Source organism: Podarcis melisellensis (genome assembly GCF_964234715.1).
Source record: "Podarcis melisellensis genome assembly, chromosome: Z".
NCBI lineage: Eukaryota > Metazoa > Chordata > Lepidosauria > Squamata > Lacertidae > Podarcis > Podarcis melisellensis.
Window position 1 is genome coordinate 9371507 of NC_138547.1, and position 22781 is coordinate 9394287.

General features: G+C 44.6%; 2 protein-coding genes across 10 annotated transcripts in view; one reads left to right on the forward strand and one right to left on the reverse strand.

Annotated features, from left to right (window-relative positions):
- Positions 1 to 22781, forward strand: part of SLC31A2 (solute carrier family 31 member 2) — a 766698-nt gene that overhangs the window by 687740 nt on the left and 56177 nt on the right. The gene's annotated exons all lie outside the window — the stretch shown is intronic.
- The window catches only part of EHMT1 (euchromatic histone lysine methyltransferase 1), a 139140-nt gene that overhangs the window by 42430 nt on the left and 73929 nt on the right, over positions 1 to 22781 (reverse strand). For 7 of the 9 annotated variants that reach the window (XM_081896307.1, XM_081896303.1, XM_081896306.1 and 4 more), the window contains 7 exons: positions 17306 to 17459; positions 14087 to 14223; positions 12739 to 12921; positions 9527 to 9607; positions 9144 to 9290; positions 4231 to 4351; positions 2102 to 2233 (listed from right to left, as the gene is read on the reverse strand). In XM_081896307.1, the coding sequence (XP_081752433.1) occupies positions 2102 to 2233; positions 4231 to 4351; positions 9144 to 9290; positions 9527 to 9607; positions 12739 to 12921; positions 14087 to 14223; positions 17306 to 17459 (955 nt within the window). The remainder of the gene's footprint in view (positions 1 to 2101; positions 2234 to 4230; positions 4352 to 9143; positions 9291 to 9526; positions 9608 to 12738; positions 12922 to 14086; positions 14224 to 17305; positions 17460 to 22781) is intronic. The other 2 variants (XM_081896304.1, XM_081896311.1) reach the window with 2 other exon arrangements.

Here is a 22781-nt window from a genome sequence, read left to right on the forward strand (position 1 = left end):
GAACATTAGAAGTTGCCTTATATTATGCAGTGGCCTTATAACATGACAGAACCATTGGTGCATATAGCTCAGTCTATACTGATTGACAGCAGATCTCCAGGGTTTCAGACAACCAATGTTCCCAGTGCTGAGGATGCTGGGGATTCGACCTGGGTCTTCTTGCATGCAAAGCAGATGAGCTATGATTCACTGAGCTACAGCCTTCCCTGCAGGAAACACACCTACACTACAAAAATAGGCCTGGTGACTCAGTCTCATGATCTGCAGAAAGCCTAGAGCCATGTGGAGTTTCCAGTGCCAGCATGAGATAACTCAGGTCCTGCTTATGGGTTTCCCAGAGACATCAGGTTGGCCAGTGAGACAACAGGATGCTGGCCCTTTGGCCCGCTCCAGCAAGACTATTTCTGACCTTCTTATACAGCCTTTCTTTTCCCTTTTATTTTATTTTGTTTTTTTCTAACCCGAACAATGCTCAAAACTAGATTTGTTTTTGAGGACTCTTTATGTTTGCAATTGGATGATACAGAGACCATTAAAAAATGAATTGTTAAACCGGTCCATCATTTCCTGGATCAGGTTTTCAACAGCTGCCACTTGAAATCAATGTACTGGTCGCAGTGTTGGTGCAAGCACCCCTCTTGAAATCAACGTTATTTGTCTCATCAAGCTCCTCTCCAGAGGTAACAACCGCAGGAAGAAGGAGGAGGGAGGAGAGGAGAGGGCAGATTTTTCTGAATCGCTTTTCTTAAGCATAAAAGCATTGTGGAGCATGCATCATTAAGAGTCTGCTCAGCCTACTGCAGCCTAACTGGCTGAACAGGTTACAAACAAGCACCATCATCAACAAAAGAACATGGGAAACATAAGGGTGAAGGTCCAAATGGAATTCTGCACCCATCCATACGTTCTTATGAACACAGGAAGCTGCCTTATAAACAAGTCAAGACTCCTGGGTCCACCTCTTGTTTACACTGACTGGCAGCAGCTCTCCAGGATTTCAGACAGTGTTCTCTTCCTGCCCAACCTGGAGGTACTGGGGATTGAACTGGGAACCCTCTTGCATGGTCTGCAAATATTCTACTCACTGTCATTGTACTTCTCCAAACAAACCCTGCAAGATTGACCTTTTGTCCATCTTGTTTTTGTCTACACTGACTGATAGCAGCTCACCAGGAATTCAGATGGGCTGCTTCCTAGCCCTGCCGGGAACTGAATCCAGGACCTTTGGCATGCAAAACAGGTGCTCTACTGCGGCACTGCGGCCTTTTTGTGAGACACAAGCAAGTGCATTCCTATCTACTGGAGCTGTGAACTTGTAATTTGAGCCTGTTGACCCAGGTCCTGCCCTCTGGAGCATAGGAAACTGCTTCCTACAGAGCCAGCCCACTGGTCCAGAAGCAGGTGCTGCATCACAGAGCCACGGACCTTCTTAAATGCAAAAAGGTGGCACCCAGCCAATACTATGCGGGAATGGCACAGCTCCTGCCCAGATGAAAAGGCTGGATTGCCAGACTGCCTTGAGCAGTGGCTCAGTGACGCCCCAGCCAGACTGCCAGGAATCTCCCATCTGCTCTACAAAGCGGTCCTCTGGCATGCGTCAGCTGTGTGCCACCTTCTACTTCTCTGAAGGAGCCCTTCTGGAATTTTGTCACATGCCTCTTGCCTGAGAACAAGGAGCAGCACTGGAGGAAACCGGAAGGGGAGAACAACTTTTTCTTTTCTTGGCAATAAAAAGCAAAAAACCCGAAGACACGACCAAGGGGACAAAGCCACAAGGATTAGTCAAATTGTCTTAGATCACAACTGCACCCAGAAGTGTTCTAAAGCCGTAACGCTCCCCAGGATATTCCCATCAGTGTTATTTCCTGCAGTATCCACACAAATACACACACACACACTGCTGGGTCAAAGGTGATCTACTAGCTGCTCTCCTTTGCTCTAGTCTCACTCTCCATTTGATCCATTGATATGCCTTTTTGGCCTCTTCTCATTCTCAATATTGGCAGCCACCAGGGGGCATCATCTTAATACAGAGAAATGAAATCCAAGGAAACAAAGAACCAAAATGGTACATGGCCATATTTAGAACGCTGACACTCACCTTCTGATTGCGAAGATAGAATTCCCTTCACTCGGAGATCCAAGGAATCCAGAGAGACTTCCATGTACTCCATGTTATTCTCCACCCCAGTTCCTTCTCCACTGTCTAAGGAAGACTTGTAGGCTTCCGAACCTGGGTTTAAAATATACACATATTTATATAGCAAAGAAAAGAACTATGCATGTATGTGTGTGTCTCTCTCCCTCTCTCTCTTAAAGGCCACATTCATCTCTAGCAGACTGTATGCAGGCTACAGGCTGATGGATCTCTAGCAAATACAGATGCTAATAGAATAATTAAAATGCAACAACTGGGCCAATTGATCTTTTCAGCCCTCCTTCCTACTCTCTCTGCCTGAATAAGGCAGATTTCACCCCACCCTTGCACTGTTTTTTGGGAGAGGAAAAAAAAAGGTGCCAGCTACCAGGAGGAGAGGTCCTCCCTTTCAGACACATCTGTCTGCTGCTGCACTGCATTAGCAGCAGAAACGTGGATGAGAAAGAGGAAGGGAGAAGGACCTGGGCTTGCCTTGACTCACCCTACACACCCTGATGCAAAAGGACTTTAGATCTCAGCAATGCTTAAAAAGAGACCCAATGGTGTAGAAAACAAGATGAAGGGGACAGGAAACATCTGGCTCAAGGCAAAAAAAAAAAAAAAGGAGTGTTCAGAGCCAATTGTACAGCTTCTCAATGAGCAAAGCAGGGTTTGCTAATGAAAACGAATGTGAGAACCTCTAGCAGGGATTTAGTTCATGCCTCTTTTTCCTATTCCAAGAGACAAGTGCGCACACACACACACACACACTCCCCTCCTCACCCCAAAATATTTTGCCCTCCTCCCTCCAACAAAGCACAATGCCAGCCTAGTCTGTCAGGAGATCTAGAGCCAGACATTAACCCTGCATGGTTTTTAAAAAGCCTCTTCTTTCTCCTAAAATTGTGTCACTGTCCAAGAGCCAGTATGAGGAGGGAATAAATGCTCAGAGCGACTTGAGGGTCACCGATCAGATACTGAACGACCAAAGCGTTTTTTACCAAGCATTGGTGAAAGGATAAGAGACAGACTGGGGAGGGCCTGCAGAACTTTTCCCTTAAGCCCTGTAAGATCTTGAGCCTCTTGGGAGAAGAGTATTGCCCTCACCCATGGAGGATACTACCTCTTCCAATCATTTCTCTATAAGCAAAGGTTTGCCGGACACACCAGTTGCCCTTCTCAGCCCAGGAGAGGAAAGTCAAAGCAACACGATTTGGGAAGCAAAAGCCTTAGCTCAGTGGAACAGCTTCTGCTTTGCAAACAGAAGGTTCCAGGTTCAATCCCTGGCGTGTCTAGTTAGGACTGGGAAACACTCCCTGCATCAAATTCTGTACAGCCCCTGCCAGTCTATGCAGGCAAGAATACCAAGGTTGGTGGACCATTGGTCTGATTCAGTACAAGGCAGCTTCCTATGTTCCTTAAAAAGAATGAAAGAGTAGACCCCCTGGCTCCTAAGCGCAAGTCCCAGAGCAGCAACTACTTTGCTTAGAAAGCCACCTTTGAAGTTTTGGGGACGTGAGAAATGGCAAATGGGAAGGGCTGAGTCTTATCTCATCTCCTTCTGAACATTACTACTCTTGCATCTTGGCTGGAAACTGAGGAGTCAGGTGGTATTCCTCATGATGGCTCTGTGGTCTCAGTTTTGGATCCCCTATCCTAAGCCAATCTGCCTGTGCTCCCATTGCAAAGGAAATGAAGGAGGAAAGAACTTGCTCAGCCCCCATCTGTGCTATGCACTTATAGCCACATCACATCACTTTAAACAGTCATGGCTTCCCACAAAGAATCCTGGGAGTTGTAGTTTGTTAAGGGGGCAGAGAGTTGTTCCCATCACAGAGCTACAATTCCTAGCTACCTGGGAAAAGGAATGGATTCTTAAAACTGCTCTTCGGTGGGAATAGGGAGTCTCCTAACAACTCCCAGTGCCCTTAATAAACTGCAGTTCAAAGGAATATTTTGGGGGAGAAGCCCGTGGCTGTTTAAAGTAGCATGATGCTACTTTAAATGTATAGTATGACTGGGGCCTCAGTCTCCACTGAACAAAAACTACTGGGGTGAAGGGATAGAAAATAAGACACATTTGATCCTGTTACCCAATGCACCAGCTTGTTTCTTTTTACTCCTCCGCCTCCTCTTCCGGGTGGGTTTCAGCCAGGGACTCTCCATCTTGCCTTTCTTCTTCATCACCTTCTTCTTGAGGCTGGATTCCGAACTCTGCAAAAACCACAGGAGGCATCTGCTTCAGGAAAGCAGTGGCCTGACTGATCCTAAGCTATGCCCTTCACCTTTCTTTGTGATTAGTAGGCAACAGGAGAGAGGCAATGCTCTCAGAAGCACCTGAGTTTTTAAAAAGCCCAATGTATTTCAGAAATACAATCCTCTACTCTCCCCGCTACCCACCAGGGGCAATATGAAAGCTTGAGCCTCTTGAGTCTTGCCTAGATCAGGGGTTCCTAAGCTGTGGCCCATGGACCACATGGTGGTCTTGGAGCTTCATTCAGCTGGTCCTTGGCCTGACTATATTCAATATTCATACTGAATTATTATTATTATTATTATTATTAAACTTGCCTCTCCCTTCACCATTTTCAGGTCAGCCACAGAGACTGGCACATCTTGTGTTGCGTAATATAGCTCCTTCCATGAAAATACCACAGAACTGCCACCACATGCCAAGGTAGTACAAAGAGATCTGCAAGCTTGGAAAGAAATCACTATAGTCTCAGACTCATTCCTGTATTCTGCTTCCTTTGTAGCCAAACTTGTGTGTATCCAGCCAATCCAACTTCTCTGCCAAGAGAAACCTAATGCTACCAATGGCTACTTGCCATGACATCTATGTTCTACCTACACTGTCAGAGGGAATATGCCTCTTCTCATCAGCTGCCAGAAACCACAGGAGGGGAAAGTCTGGTTGGCCTGATTTAGCAGGGCTTTTCTTAAGTTCTAAAACTGCTTTCTGTGGCATCTTGAGGTCCTTCGGAATCTTATCAGGGACTTCTTGATGAGAAGATCAGCTCCACCTGTCAGGGACCTGAAGACTCTCTCTTGGAACTTTATGATTGTTCAGATTTTTAACTGCAAGGTGGTTTGGGAGAATATCTACCTGGGCTGAGAAGTGGATGGTGATGGATCCGGAGAAGTAAGGCTCGCGCGGGCTTACCAGAGGCATCTGGCTGGTCACTTTGAGAACAGGATGCTGGACTAGCTGGGCCACTGGCCTGATCCATATGATGTGATGTAGGCAACTTTGCCCAACCTCACTTATTTTGCACTTTATTATATGATGTAATCTTTACTATTCAGGGCAGGCGCATAGTATAAAAGCATTTTACTTCTGGTTTCTAGCCGCATATTTGTTTCTTCAAAAATATTTTTGCCCCACTCTTCTGCTGAAAAAGAACTTTATAAAGCACCCAATAATCAAAAGTAATCACAGAGAGATGATAGATATAATCATTACAAATAAAATGCTGATCAGCAAAGCACAAGAAAGGAGCAAAACCAAAGAGCAACAAATCCAGACAATGTGTCTTCATGTATTCATTATTTAGCAAAATGTGCATGAGCGGGAATAAGTCACAGCGGGCCTTCAGAAAATTCAGATGCACATACTTTTGGTGAAATCCAGCTTGCCGTGACAATGGGAACCAGAACTGTGATTAACATTAGATTGGTTAATTTTCAAAAGCTTGCTTCAGAAACCATGGTTTGAAACTGGCTTGTTTTAAACTAGCCACAGTTAATGTTAACCACAATTTGTCAAACAAAACAACACAACAAACTGCAGTTAACCAAAAGCAGAAAAGAAAGATTCTGAACTGCTCCCCTTGTATGTGTGTGGGAGGAGAGGGGAAAGGAGAATAATCCCAGGAGTCACTGCGGCTCATTTGTGCCTGTGCATAGCGCATACACACAAAGCTATTGGTTTAGCATCATGTGTCAACCAGGCCATACTGGGTTGCACTATGTTCTATGAAGGTCATTCACTTACCTCTTATCACCTTCAGCGTTTAGATCCATGTCTCTTTTAACTGCTCTTCTCGATTAAGTCTTGATACCCAAAACTGTGGTTTAATGTTGATTCACCTAAAGGGATCTTTTATCCTGGTAAACCACATTAAACCACAGATCCCTGGTTTTAATGCAATGAGGAAATGAAGTTTGAGCAAGGATCCCAGCACTAAAGCCAGTAAGCAAAAGAGGAGTGCATAGGCACCTATTAATTTCCAACCACAGTTTAAGAAGCCAGGATCATCATGTCAGGAACAGGCCAGATGGTTACTACCCAGGAAAAAAGAACACTGAAATAACAATGTCTTAAAATGTAAGAGGAGAAACTCTTGTTGTTATTGTACTGCAGATCACCCAGCTATTTTCCAGCAGATCCTAATCTAGGCTCTGCTTATCCCTGCCCATATTTATGAGCACAGACTGGGCTTTGCACTGAAAGGGAAGACTACAGCTGCAGCCTGATCATCAGTACAGCAGGGATTCAATACTGGACAGTCTGACTCAACTTACTAATAGGCAAAACTCGCCCTTCCGGAGAAATTCAAGCTTGAGGTGTTTTAACAAGGACAAAGGACTCTGCTCCATTGGAACAAAAATTTGCAAATAGGACCTTTATCTCATATCTACATTTATTTATTTTTTAATAATAATTTTTATTAAATATTTTCATGAATTATGAAAGAATGAGCAATGTCTCTCTTTTTTTTGTTCAGATTATAAAGTCTTTTGGTTACATTGAATGTAAGGCAATATGGTACCTAGAGGTATCCTGTCTGCATTTATAGCCGTTTAAAACAAGGCTAAACCAAAGGAGTAAAAAAGAAAATCCTTAACTGTCTGTCAGCTAACTCCTGGGAACAAGGTGTTATCCTGTTGCACAATTATATGCACTTAAGTCCCACTGAATAGATTTTTTTTAAAGAAAGCCCAGGTCTGTGCAGGACTGAAGCCGAAATATTTCGGGATGGGATGATTACAACCTCTTTTGACGCTTAAATGAAGGGTGGCAAATCTTAGGCCTGGGGTCTGAATGTGTGGCCCTCCAAGCCTCTTCCTCTGGCCCCTGAGACTCTTCCCCAGGCATATCTCCTTTTCAACCACACCCCTCTGCTCCTCTCCGATTCTTTCAGGTTCCCATGTCATGTTGAGCCAAGCCATGGTTTGGCTAAGGTCTCTGGCTTGCTGCAGAGCTGCAGCCAAGTTTTTATCTTGAGAGGCGAGCGCTTAACCACAAGTCCCAGGTTCAGGAGACAAGTTAAGCCAAACCTTGGATTAGCTCAGCAAAGTGCAACAATAAAAGGGTCCAAAGAGGAGCAAAGTGGATGAAAACTGCATTCTGGGAGCCCTCATACTTGTGCATTTCACTAAGCCGGGAAGGCTGAAGGAGTTCACTGATTAAAATCAACAAGACTTTTAGTACCAGATGAAAATCCACCCCACCACTCAATTAATCAGCACATTCAACACAAAAGGGGGGGGGGGGATCAAACAAAATTCCTGGAGATCATTCAGCTGTGGTTAGGAGGACAAGAAACAAGCCCTGTGTTTGTGTGCTGTCTCCTCCCATCACTTACTCAGCTTAATTAATAATTTAAGGATTTAATCAAACCATAGTTTACAGTTACACCAGAACCCGTAAAGTCTGCTTTCCGTGAGTCCTCTAAACCAGGAACAAACTGTGGTTTGCCATCTTGGTTTGGAGGGCTTGTTTAAACCGTTCAGTAAGCCAAGATTGGTCTCAGGTCTGATCCTCCAAACCACGGAACTGGAAATGTTAAGCCTATATGTATCTAGTGGATTAGATTCTGGTAACATAATACCAGTTCAACAAGAGAACATTTTAACAGTTCAACTTGTGTACAACTAATGGAAACAAATGCTGTTTCATTTTTAATATTCTCCTGCAAAACTAAAGTATTTATCACCTTCCATGAACAGTTTCGGTAATATATTAATTTGTGCAAATTTTTAGAAGGTCACTAATTAATAATTGTTAAAATCAGCCTTCTGATACACTAATAATTCTTTAATCAGTTGACAGATCTTAGATCTGTTACAAACATTGAGTAGCAAATGCATTTTGTGCCTGTATTAACACTACATCAAACGAAGAACTTAACTGGAAAAACAAGGCTGCAAGCTTGTGCACACTTTCCTAAGAGTAAGCCCCAATGAATACAATGGAATTTACTTCTGAGGGAGCACGCATAAGGTTGCACTGTGGAAATCTTATCCAGAAGTGCATTCTCAGTATTTTGTTGGGGACGTACATCCATACCCAAACCACAGTTGACTGGTTCAGATATAGCTGCAAACCATGGCTTGAGGCAAGCAGGACAATATTCATCTTTGCAAATCAATCTACCAATATGCCTTACCACTGATTTTATCAAGGTACAGCAACTTGCCCAATGCAAGCCAAACAAGCTCTGTGTCAGAGCAAGCAATCAAACCTGGGACCCCCTGTATGCAAACCCAACAAAGGTCTTTATGCTTCGGGATTCCAGTGCAGCCCCCATTGCTTGAAATCAGCAAAGAAGGCGAAGAAAGGGGAAACGGCTGAATCAAAGGCCAAAGCAGAATTTGAAACACAAGAAAGAAAAGCACATGGGGAAATTGTGCATATAATGGGGTGTGGTGCAGTATAGTGCAGTGCCTGTGATGCTGCGGATTTGTGTCTTCAATTGAAGCACCCAGCCATCAGGAACCAGAGCCTTACCTCCTGCATCCCTGGTGCTATGCCATCTAGTGCTCTCCTACAAACCTGTCTAAGTGCCACAGTACAAGGGAACTACCCTCTAGGCTGCAGTAAGCATCAGCTGATCATCTACAGGCCAATCCTGGCTCTCTGAGGCTGATAAAAGCCATTGCCACAGGGTTTCCCTCGTCAGTCTGTGCAATTTGGGTCCCTATGAGCAGCAGCAGCAGCAGCAGCAACAGCAACAGCAGCAGCAACAACAACAACAGCAGCAGCAGACTCCTGGTGCCTTGCCTTGCCTCCCGTGAAAGATGGCCCTGGATAGTCCCTGTTTGGACCAAGCCCCTGCTTCTGTCCTGCTTGCTCCAGCCTCGACCATGCCTGTCTGGAACACTCCCTTGTCTTGGCATCTGGCAAGCAAGGGCAGACCCCTGCTGAGGCCTAACAAGAAATCAATAAACTTTTATTGTAACACAGAACTGTTTAGAAGGTGAAAACATGGTTTGAAACCCATAAAAGCAGGCAAAGCAACTGGGTCAAAAAAATAAATAAATGTTTGTTTTGTTTTTAAATGTTATTATCAGGAAGAATGCTGAGCCTTGCATGGGTGTTCCTCACCATCATTCTTGCTGCACACATAAACTGAGGTGGGAAGGCATACAGGAGGAACAGCTCACCAAGTCAGACTCGTCACCGTCTTCCTCATCTTCCCCGGAGTCTGCAGACTCTTGCTCATCATCGGACTCACCATGGACAATCTGTGGTGGCCAAAGGAAAGTGAGCAAGGAAGTAAATCGGATGAGAAAAGCTGTCGCCCACTTAAAGAACCAAGGCTGCTGGCTTATGCTAGGTCAGATTATTTGTTTTTACCTAGCACAGAATTGTCCACTTTTGACTCAGAAGCAACTTGCTGGGTGCAGCAAACCAACAGCTGCATCCAGTATTATGAAAAACACACCTTAATATAGATTTATCTTTTATGCTAAGTGAAATGTTTTATTTCTTAAAATGTGTTTTAGTACGTTTCAATAGGAATATGTCATCATTTTATTAGTCTTGATTATTACTTTTATTAATCTCTACTTTTAAATAGTGAATAGAGTTGTTGTTTTTTAAGTTTATGTAAATTCTGTTACCTGGTTTAGATTTTGTAACTTTGCTTTGTTCTGCTTTGGTTGAAGGACTAATGCAATAGAGGTTTGTGCTTTAGTCCTGCTCAGAGAAGACTCACTGAAATTCATGCATATGACTAACATAGATCCACTAAGTTCCACTGGGTCTTCGTAGACCTTAGTTGGCTACAACCCTAAATTGGGTGTTCTCCTTAAATTTGTACACACAAAGCAGGTTTCATGGTCCCTGGTTCTGGTTCCTAGGTTTTTGTTTTATTCGTTTTGTTCACCCTCCCTGTGGAATGCCCTCCCATCAGATATCAAGGAGATAAATTAACTATACTCTATAAAGAATTTTTAGAAGACAATCCTGTATCGCGAAGTTTTAAACGTTTGATGTTTTATTATATATGTGCAGTATGTCGCCCAGAGTGGCTGGGGCAACCCAGCCAGATAAGTGGGGCATAAGTAATAAAATTATTAAATAATAATAGCAGCACATAGCTTGGAATGCACTTTCAGGCTCATGTGGCAGCCATGAATCATCTACACTGCAGTTCTAATTGAGGAACTCTTTTCCTCCCTTTATCTGTAGTTTACACCAGAAACCAAACCGCAGATACTCCCAAGGCAGAGATTCCATTCCAGGGAAGAAGCCAGAGCAACTCCTACACAGAAGTACCAAGCCTCAAGGCTCACTCCCGCTGGCACAAGCTTATATCTAGGCAACAGGTCAGTATTGATGTGGTCTTGATGCTTAATTCCCATCAGCAAAATAAGCCTTTGTTGCATTTTGCGGGCAGTTGTGTTTTTGCATTGTACGTTGGTCTTCAGAGATTAGATAGTGAAGCCAGAATAGCCCAGAGGCCAGAGCTGCTGCAGAACGCCACGGACCAGGTAGCGAGTTGTGCTCCTTACTGGGCACATCTGTCACACATGGGCAAATTTAACGATATTTGGAACTCATTTTTATAAACACTATATTAGGTTAAAAGTAGGTTAACTACAGTAACAGACTTGTAATGTTTATGAGCTCTGTTTTGGTATTGTATGTGAGTATACAGGTGTCATTTTCCCACCCCACGCCCTCACAAAACCAGGGGAGGGAAACAGCACTGAGCCTTCTGCCCCTTTCACCTCCATTGCAAATGTTGTGGTGCATGGAATGAATGATCATTTTGGGTGTTGCAGTGGTTAAGAATGGGTGTTCCTTAGGGATGCTGTATTGGCTAGAGTGCTGGAATTTGATCTGGGTTGGCCAGGATTGAAATCCCTACTCAGGTGTGAAGCTCACTCAGCCTAAGCTACCTCAAAGGGATGTTGTGGGGATAAAAAACAAGGAGGGTGAGAACAATGTACACCATGTTTAGCTCCTTGGAGTGGAAAGGTGGGACATAAATGCATTCAAAGGAGTAAATAAATTTGGGTCCAACTGAACCAATAATCACCAATACATCTCTCTTTACTGCTTTATGCTTCAAATTTTAAAAAGATCCAACTGAAGGTGGCTAGGGGAGGAGGAGAGAAAAAGAGAGATCAAATCTGCCATAAACTTTTTACCTCCTGGTTAAAAGAAGCCTTTTGTCAATTTATTGTACAGGTTTTCGCTGATTAAATCTGCATATGTTTGCATGCAAATTGGAAATTCTGAAAGGTGGGGAGTGGAATCAAGCTTCTATTTATTTATTTTTAAGATAATGCCCCCACATATTGCAGTGGGACCGCTCCAAGAAGAATCGCTGCCTCCTGTATAAGGGCTTCTTTTTTAAGGTGGAAGCAGATTTCTGGCATTATATTTAAATTTCTTTAAAGCCACCCAAGGAAAACTTTTGCTTTCTCATTGAGGGACAGAATACATTTTGAAAATGAAGCAATGTGAAGATGGACAGCTGCCATCCACAATGATGATTGACAAATGTGCATTTGTTTTGGAAACGTTTAAGGGCTATTAGATTGGTTTTTGTGGTTTATGCCCCCGTAAATCTCTAGGACTTTAAGCTAATCAGACTGGTGACTATGCAGAAGAGTAAGTGATGACATGGAAGAGGGTGAGAAATGCAGCTTGCAAAGCTATTGTAACTCTTTAATAAAACTTTTTTTTTAATGTGGCTATTAAAACAAGTATTTAAAAATAACGAGCCTGTGCTCCAATTTATCCAGGATTTTAAAAAAGAATGAACAAAATATTTTAACTGACCCATCAACTCAATTAACTGACATAATATTGCAGCTCCCATTTCCTCCTTGAAACATCTGGATATAACAACATCTGGAGAACACTCAGGCACCCGAGTCCTTGAGTGTGGTGGTGGATAGCACCTTCGTGCTACACCACAAACTCTTGCTTCACCTTGTCACTTCCTTTAAAGGTAAAGGGACCCCTGACCATTAGGTCCAGTCGTGACCGACTCTGGGGTTGCGGTGCTCATCTCGCTTTATTGGCAAGGGAGCCGGCATAAGCTTCCGGGTCATGTGGCAAGCATGACTAAGCAACTTCTGGCGAACCAGAGCAGCACACAGAAACACTGTTTACCTTCCCGCCGTAGTGGTACCTATTTATCTACTTGCACTCTGACGTGCTTTGGAACTGCTAGGTTGGCAGGAGAAGGGACCGAACAACGGGAGCTCACCCCGTCGTGGGGATTCGAACCGCCGACCTTCTGATCAGCAAGTCCTAGGCTCTGTGGTTTAACCCACGGCGCCACCCGCGTACTCCCACCTATATTGATCAAAGTTAAAAGCTGTCCTCAAGCATCTCAAACAAGCATTCAAATCACCTTTCTGGCACGGCTGCCATCAACAACTCCCTCCTTAGCCATCCTGTTCTCCTCTGCAGGGAAGGCAGCCTGCTGCTCAGTTCCACGTTCATTGTCTTCTTCCAATTCATCTGAGTCCTCATCTTCAGAATCCGCATCCAAGCTCTCCCCGTTCACATGAGGGCTAGAATCACCCTTTTCAACCTGAATGCACCCATGTGGACAAACAGTTAAATCAAAAGGGAAGTGAACATATTTTTCAGGCCACATTCACTGGTGGGAACCTTCTGAGGGCCACGGTGAAGACGAAGTGGCTTCAACCAGCAAAAGAGAATGCCACACCCTTGCACAAACCTCTCCATGAGGAAGCAAGAGGTCTTACCACAGTTCAATCACACATTCCAGCCAGGCAAAAGTACTTGAAGGCATGGAGCAGAGCTGGTGAGGACTGTGTCTTGCAGAGAGCCCTGAATCCCATGCAGAAAGTCAGGAGGGCTCAATTTGGCCACCAGGGTCAAGGTTTCCCTCCCCTGCTACAAATATATACAGGTTCCACTTTGCATTAAACCAGGGACAAGGAGCCTGTAGTCCTCCAGATGTTGTTTGGCTCCAATTCCCATCAAACAAGGATCCAGCAAGGCATGATAGGAACTGGAGTCCAACCACACCTGGAGGACTAAAGGTTTCCCACTCCTTGTTTGCTTATTTCAGGCTGCAGTCCTGTAAACCAGGGGCAGGGAATGTCAGTGGGCCCCCATCACACCTCACCATTACCCATACTAACAGATGCTGGTGGTGAGTTGGAGCCTAATGACAAGCAGAGGGCCACAGATGTAACCCTACCCTGTCTGTACTGAACAAATAAAGTTGGGACGGGGCCTGTGCACACTGCCCTGATCAAACTGGAGAAAGGGTAAGCTTAAAATGCAATAGCAAAGTAATTAAAAATGAAGAGGTCTATAACTAGGCTTACTGAATATATATAATCATTTTATGGGTTGACCATGGGTGCTCCCGTCTTCCTTTTCTCCACAAATACTTGCAGGGGCTGTTAACCCTCACAAACCACATGCAGGTTTCCCATTTGGGGCATCACTGTGAGATGGAGGGATGCTGGCCTAGCTGGGCCTTTGGTCCAATCCAGCAGAACCACTGGATTCTTAAGAAAGAAGAAGACCCAAAACCAGTCTGTCGCCTCTTGTGATAAAAGTCACATTTCTTCTAAAAGAAACAATTCCCTGGATTATACAGCTACACTGCACAAAGAGAAGTTCCTTGCTGATCTGTACCGCCATCTCCAGCTGCGAGAGTGGCGGACACCACCTTCCATTCATCCACCAAGCACCTCGCTCTCTTCCACAGCCCTCACCTTGCCACCTGAAGTAGAATGGGCAAGGCTCCTGAACATCTCAATCATAGTCCTCTGTTTCAAAACTTTGGTCTTTTTCTTGGGAACCAGGCTGTACGTTCCCATTCTTCGCTTCTTCTTCCTAGATACTGAAGCAGCTGGACAGGATGGACAAAAGAGAAAATAATCAGGAGGCAGAAAGTAGGGTGCAGAAACACAAGAAGGTATATGAGCCTTCATGAGGGTGGGTGGATCAGATGCAGTAGCCAACTAACATATTTTTCGTTCTATAAGACGCACCAGACCATAAGACGCACCTAGTTTCTGGAGGAGCCACAACAGCAAGAGGGATCACTGTGCAGTGAAAGCAGCAACCCCTCTCACTGTTCTGGCTTCTGGGATAGCTCCACAGCCTGCATTCGCTCCATAAGACGCACACACATTTCTCCTTACTTTTCAGGAGGGAAAAAGTGAGTATTATAAAGCAAAAAATACGGTAAGTACAAAGGAACACACAATCAAACACCAAGTCCCATTTTCACTCCCCCTGTTTTAGTTATAAGGAGTAGAAGAGCGCTTGGTGGAGCTGCACTGCTCACCTGGCCTCTGTCTGGTTGCACTGCAGCTGCTTACCAGGAGATTGGGGGGCAAGTGGGGAGGTCAGCAGCCCTGCATTGTTTCTTTGCATTATACTGATCTTGCCATTCCCCCTCTACAATTCTCAGAATCCCCTGGGAAGAGGAAAAGTCTGTTTAACCACTCCAGGAATTGTAGCTCTGTGAGATACAACAACTCTCAGCTCCTTTAAGAAACTACAGTTCCCAGAATTCTGTGGGGGAAGTAATGGCTGCTTAAAGTGATCTCACAGTGCTTTAAATACACTCTTAAATACGGCCTTGAGGACAAGCAAAGCAACTGATTAAAAGCTATTAAAAGGCAACATCCAACTAATGCAAATCTGCATCATACAGTTGGCATCCATATGTCTTGTGAGACAATGGAGGAGTGCACATTTAGGGGTGAGGTCAAGCCTCTTCATGATAAAGATGCAGGCTGTGTCCAATGGCAGTTTCACTCCTCCCACACCACCAAAAAGTTTCCCCAATGCAGAATAGCAATTAGGCTGTGATGCAAAGAATTTCCTGCCTCCCCAAATCCAGAGATTCCCTGATGCAGCTCTCCTCTCGAGATTTTCAAAGCATAGATGGTGTTTCTCAAACTTGGATCACCAGCTGTTGTTGGACAACAACTCTCATCACTCCTGACCGCTGGTCCTGCTGGCTAGTCTGAGAAACACTGGCATAGGGAATCTCTGGATTTAGGGAGGAGAAAGAGTGGGACAGCAGAAGTTGGAGTTAACAGTAGGTAAAGGTAAAGGACCCTTGGACGGTTGTCTAGTAGAATTTTGACATGGGTGGCGCTGTGGGTTAAACCACTGAGCCTTGGTCTTGCCGATTAGAAGGTCGCGGTTCAAATCCCCGCAACGGGGTGAGCTCCCATTGCTCGGTCCCTGCTCCTGCCAACCTAGCAGTTTGAAAGCACGAAGTCCGAGTAGTTAAATAGGTACCGCTCAGGCGGGAAGGTAAACGGCGTTTCCGTGCGCTGCTCTGGTTCACCAGAAGCGGTTTAGTCATGCTGACCACATGACCCGGAAGCTGTCTGCGGACAAACGCCGGCTCCCTCGGCCAGTAAAGCGAGATGAGCGCTGGAACCCCAGAGTCGTCCGCAACTGGACCTAATGGTCAGGGAGTCCCTTTACCTTTAAAGATAAAGGACCCTTGGACAGTTGTCTAGTAGAATTTGACTATGGGGTGTGGAACTTATCTCTGCTTTCAGACTGAAGAAACCGGTGTTTGTCCACAGACAGCTTTCCAGATCATGTGGCCAGCATGACTAAACCGCTTCTGGTGCAACAGGAGGCCATGACGGAAGCCAGAGCACACAGAAATGCCGTTTACCTTCTCACCGCAGCGGTACCTATTTATCTGCTCCTGCTGGTATGCTTTCAAACTGCTAAGTTGGCAGAAGTTGGGACAAAGCAATGGGAGCTCACCCTGTCACACGGATTCGAACTGCTGACCTTACAATCAGCAAGCCCAAGAGGCTCAGTGGTTTATAGACCACAGTACCACTGAATTCCTTCCAGGAAGTTAGAGGAGAATGCCCCATTTACAAGAGGCAATTAAAGGAGACACAAAAGGTTCACACTCCACATTAATGTGAGGTATGTATGGGCCCTTAAAATCCAAGGCTGTATCTGCATCATACTTTTAAAGCACTAATGTACAACTCAAACAGTAATGGCTTCCCCCTAAGAATCCTGGGAGCTGTAGTTTGTTAAGTGTTCTGAGAATTACTGGGGCACCTCTGCTCCTTGCATAGAGGAAAGGGAAAACTGACTGTCTCCTGGGGAAACACACATGTAAGAGTTGGTGGAGGAGTAAAAAGAAACAAGCATTAGGTAACAGGATTAGATGTGCCTTGTTTTTCACCCCTCCTCCAATGCCAGCTGCTGAGAACTGCAAGTGTGAAGAGAGCATTGTTGCGCTCAGTTCTGCTTGCAAGGTTCCCAAATGTATTTGGCTGGCCACTGTTTGAAGAGGATGCTGGACTAAAGGGCTTCATCCAGCAGGTCTCTGCTTCTTTTCTTATGGCAGTTCTTATTTGTCAGGATCTTGGCTGGGGACGGAAGGGTTTAAGCTTCCCCTTCTTGCATGCTATGGTTCATTTGAAAATACACAAGACACAAACACTGTTACATTTAAAAAACAACAGCAGACAAACCCCTGACCTTCTGTTTATTGGTGTGTTAAGCCAAATTTGTCCCTCATTTAAGCTTTAGGTGCATGGAACTTCAGCTCCACCTCCACAATGTTCCAGCAATTTTCTGCTTAAATTGCAAGGGCTGATAATCCAATCAAAGGGGGCAGATGGCAGTAGTGGAAGTGGCCACAACAGTGGTTCCCCCACCCCACTTGAAAATTGCTGAGGGTCTTGACAGACCACTTACATCCCCCCCCCCATTTAGCAATTATAATGCTCTGTGCTAGATGTGGTATAATTTTAAATTTATGGACACCCTGTGGACCACCTGGTGAAGCTCATGGGCCATTGGTAGCCTGCAGACCACAATCTGGTAAACCCTGGGTTACAGAAAAGGCCAGCAGACTCCCAACTTGAGCTTTTGCTTCCCCACAAAAATAAAATAGAAAGGGGGGTAATGCTCTGTTAATTCTTTACCTGTCTGTGATTTTGATGCTGCCACATAGCTCTGGTTCTGAGGTAGAGATGAATGAAGGCCAGGAACGGGGGGCAAAGAGGGGGGCTTCCCAAATTCCAAAAGTTCCCTTCTTCCATCTTCCTTGGGTGTTTCTTTGGGGTCTCTACTTGTGTGCTGGGAACAGAAATAAAAAAGAACCCTTTATATTTTTCAACTACCTTGAGAAAACATTACTTTAAAAAGGGAGGAAGGGAGGAAGGGAGGAAGGGAGGAAGGGAGGAAGGGAGGAAGGAAGGAAGGAAGGAAGGAAGGAAGGAAGGAAGGAAGGAAGGAAGGAAGGAAGGAAGGAAGGAAGTTTAATCCTCATTAAAAGGGCAAATATTCATGTAAATATGTAAACCTGGCTCCCAAACCTTTCTCTTGCACAAAGAGAGATGGAATCCCCAAATCCGAAGCAAAAGAACTTGAGCACAACCGATGAGTAAATACACCTAAAGCCCACAACCTTTCTTTCAGCCACATAAGGTGCCCTTCTTTCTTTTTGTTTTCATTTTTTTTAAATAAAAAAAATGCATGAAGGATCAAAGTGAAATTACAGGAGGCAGTTAAGAGGCACTCATCTAAAGCAGCCATCAATAATGAAAAGTGCCTGTTGATGGTTCTATTGGCAGAGGTTTAGGTACTCAGTACATCTGCTTAATGGAACACACATGTACTGGGGCTAGGAACAGACACACTTCAGACTTCTTTTACTTAAAACACCCCTCCATTAGAAAATAGTCCAAGGCAGTGAATACTGGGACAAACCTTTCTTACTGCACCATATGAATAGCGGTTATGACCCCGCATTGTGTTTTGATATTGAAGGGCGCAGGTCATCAGGCAGAATTTCCACTGCCAGCACAAGAGAATGGATGTCCTGCTTGCAGTCTTTCCGTCAGGGTATGTGGTTGGCCACTGTTAAGAACAGGATGCTGGAATAGATGGGCCTCTGGACTGATGGATCAAGCAGCTACTCGTGGCTTGCACTGGAGCAGAATGTGGTAAGACAGGAGCAGCCAATGTGGTACTCTCCCGAATGTTGCTGGAAACTACAGTGGTACCTCTGGACACGATCGCTTCTGGTTCAGCATGCGTCAGGTTATGAGCTGTGCTAACCCAGAAGCAGTTGCTCCTGGTTGTGAGCTTTGCCCTTGGATGTGAGCAGAAATTGTGTGCACGCAGCAGCAAGCATGCTTTTACTAATGGCACCTCATGTTAAGAACAGTTTCAGGATAAGAACAGACCTCTGGAATGAATTAAGTTCGTATCCAGAGGTGCCACTGTAGTTCCATCAGCCCCCAGCCAACAAGGCCAATGATAAAGGGATGGTGGAAACTGCAGCCCAGCAACATGTGGCATGCACTATGTTGGCTACTCCTGTCCTAAGGCCTCAAGAAGAGGGAATGGCCAATGCCAGTCTATGAACCTGGCAGGCAGGGGCTATGTTTGGATGATCATTTTTCAGGTTAATAAGATATGAACGGAACTAATGGTCTTGAACAGAGTTGCTCTGCTCCCCTACGCTTTGCATAAGAAAGTAAACATAATAGGAAGCCTTCAGCTAAGAACAGTTTCCTATTACATCCAAGCCAGAAAACTATAGTTAATGGCTTCTGGGAGATGAACGCACTATTTAAGCAATCTTAAGAACAGAAGAGGAGTCTGCTGGACCAATGCAATCCATCGAGTCCAACACTGGGTTCTAAGAGTTGCCAACCAGGTGCTTTGGGTTGCATCAAACTTCAGAGTACACCAACTGAAGTTAATGCACCTAAGTTAGTCATGTCCATCTATTTAAATGGGTCCTATTCTGAGTACTGGATACAACCCATGGTATATAAGGGGTAGCCTGGTTGCCACACTAGAACACTAAATGCATGCGGACAGAGTGTATGGAATTCCATGAGGGCAGGTCAGTGGGCAGACAGAAGAGAGATTATCCTTCACTGCACCTGTGATGACAATCAAACAGAGAAGCAGCCTTCTTCTCCACCTCTAGTATGGAAAGGCAAGCTCTGTGTCTCTCCTCGGCTAGCCCCCAAAAGGCAAGCAAACTAGGTCTCACATGAGTCTCAAAAAAGTCTCACATTAATTTATTATGGCATAAGGTTTTATAGAGTACACTTCATCAGATCAACTAAGTGTCCTGAGTTTCAAGGATGTACACATATTGGGGTGCCTGGGGAGGGGCGTGCAGTCAGAATCATCAATTGTGAGACCAGGAAATGAAACCAGAAAAGTACAGGCAGTGATAAGTATCTTATTAAGAGCAGCCGTTCACATGAAAGAATGATAGTGGATCATAGGTAAACCAATAAAGAGAGAGTGATAAAAACCCATTGTATTAATTCAATCAAGTTAAGAGTATTGAAATTAACAGACCTCAGTCATGTCTGTTAATTTCAGTGGGACTACTCTGAGTAGAACTAAAGTGGAATACAACTCCTAGGCATCTTATAGGACTCTGGTGTTGTTGTGCAACTGACGTTTTCTGCTGCTGTTGCTCCCGGTGGAGTACAGGATCAGGTTTAAGGTGCTGGTTTTAACCTTTAAAGCCCTATACGACCTAGGACCCTCATACTTACGGGACCGCCTCTCCTGGTATGTCCCAAGGAGGAGGACCTTACGGTCTTCAAACAAAAACATCTTGGAGGTCCCAGGCCACAGAGAGGTTAGGCTGGCCTCAACCAGAGCCAAGGCTTTTTCGGCTGTGGCCCCGATCTGGTGGAACGCTCTGTCACAAGAGACTAGGGCCCTGTGGGACTTGACATCTTTCCACAGGGCCTGCAAGACAGAGCTGTTCAGCAGGCCTTTGGCCAAGGCACAGTCTGACCCCCCTCCTTTGGTAATCCTCACAGAACTCTAGCCCAATAGTTGCCATTAATTTGATTTTGAATTGATTTTAAAATGAATTGATTTTAGAATGCTGTGTTACTTTTATTGTTGTTAGCCGCTCTGAGCCTGGCTTCGGCTGGGGAGGGCGGGATATAAATAAAAAAATATTATTATTATTATTGATATTATTATTATTATTATTATTATTATTATTATTATTATTATTCTGCTGGGCACTACCACCTTCACCCAACTGGGAGGTAGGAAGCAGGAGACAGGCTTGTGGGGTACCCTCGGCCCACCCTCCAGGTATGGTAAGACCAGCTTGCCAGGCCATTGAGACAGAGCAGCTGCCCGGCAAGGGCCTGCTTCTACACCAGAAGGCAAGCAGTGCTCCTGGGCACTACTCGCGAGCAGGATCTCAGCGGCCCTCACGACCGGGGGCAAGCATTGGGGAATAGGGCAGCGTTGAAAGGAGGCCCCCACACAGTTGCAGCCTCTGAGCAACATTTAGAGGGGGCCGGAGAGGCCTTCCCTCCTTTTCCCGCTTCATGCCAGCTGCTTGCGGGGGATCAGGGCCCCCACCCCGGGACCGTGGGGCAGAGCCCTCCCGTGTGGGGGCAGAGGGGAGAAGTCTAACCCAACCCCACTCCCCAATATTGCCACCACCCCCAAACTCTCTCACACATGGCTGAGCCCCACAAGCCTGCTGTTGTTGCTTCTGCAGTTTGGACCATCCTTGGGTTTGAATTTTATGTCTATTTTTTATTATTTTCCTTTGATCTTTAACATTAATTTGACCTTATAATTCTCTGTTTTCAATTTTCTTTAACTTTCTATTTTTGACATCGATTGGACCCTACAGTTCGATTTCATTCAGATATATATTATTTTTATATACAAACACACACCCTTCCCTCTACCCGCTTTTTTCTTTTTCTTTATTCTCCACATATATACACATATATATTGGTTTATTATTATTATTATTATCATTATTATTATCATCATCATCATCGTTGTTGTTGCTGTTGTTATTTTCAATATTATTAAAAACAATAATTCCCTCTTATTATTTCTATTTTTAATTCTTTCCCTTGGGGGGCAACACTTTTCTTTTAACTATATCTTCTTTTTGCTCTTACTCTACTTTCATTGGTATCTCTTAAATACCACCCCTCCCCCCATTTTTATTTTTTATTTTTATTATCAAATGTTTCCTCTTTTTTGCTCTTTTAAATATGGCAACCCTAACAGAGACCTTTTTGCATAACAAGTGACCAGCAAGTTGTAATATAATATAATATAATATAATATAATATAATATAATATAATATAATATAATATAGCAAAATCAACAACAGAGCTGTCTTCCACCAGCATTGCAATAGCCTGGGACAAGACCGGGTCACTTACACATGTCAGTCTCTTATATGAAATGATTAAAGGAAAGTCCCTGGAGTGTTTTCCTGGAGTCTTGCTCTCAACTAAGAGTTTCAAATTGGCTGCCGATTCAGAGCCAAAACAGTGACAACAGCAATTCCAATGCAAGGAGACTTACATTTCGGAGGAAGAAAAAAATGCAACAGATGCCAAAGAGACTAAAAAATCCCAGATCGAAAACAAAAACAAGAAGATAGTCCTTATATAACAGAAAGGAAGTAAACCTGCAAGATCATGGCCACCTGTCATGGATGCTTTAGTTGAGATTCCTGCATTGCACAGGGTTGGAATAGATGACCCCTGGAGTCCCTTCCAACTCATATGATTCTATGGAAAGCTCAGTTGTAACACACAGACATTTACATACGTACACCTTTATTTTTAAGTCCTAAAATGCTGCAGGGGAAAAGGGAAAAAACCAAACAGATGGACATTTCTCCCAAAATCTTCCCTTTCTTTAAGGCCAGGGGTAAGGAACTTAATTTTTGCCCGAGGAACTGAGAAGACTCAGTCAGTAGAGCATGAGGCTCTTAATCTAAGTGTTATGGATTCAAGCCCCACAATGGCCAAAAGATTCATGTACTGAAGGATTTGACTAGATTACCCTAAGGGTCCCTTTTCCAACACTACAATTCCATGACCATATTCTTTCCTGGCAACTTTCCAAGGGCTGCATGCCAGGGGTAGGTAGGTAGGGCCAGAGACAAAAGTGGCTGGAGCAATTTTACTTTCATAGCTCTTATGTTTGCTTCAGGTTAAATCTTTTCAGGTTGCGTCCGGCGGTTGACCCGGAAGTACTGGAAAGGGTTACTTCCAGGTTTTGCCACTCGCGCATGCGCAGACATTCAAAATGACATCATGCGCATGCGCAGAAGCAGCGAATTGCAGCACACACAGACGCGGGTTGCGTTCTGCTCATGTTGCGAAAGGGGCTCCGTAACGGATCCCATTCGCAACGAGAGGTACCACTGTAGTTGAGTATCTCCTACACACTCTGCTCTCCTAAACCTCATCCAGACATGTTCAAGGGTACATTCCAGGTAAGCAAAACACACTCAGGGCATGAGCAGAGTCAGTAAGTGGTGTGGCCTAGAGGAAATTCCAAGGGCCAGATAGAGGGGTTCAGGGAGATGGATTTGGCCCCCAGGCCTGAATTTCCCCACCTGTGTTTTAAGG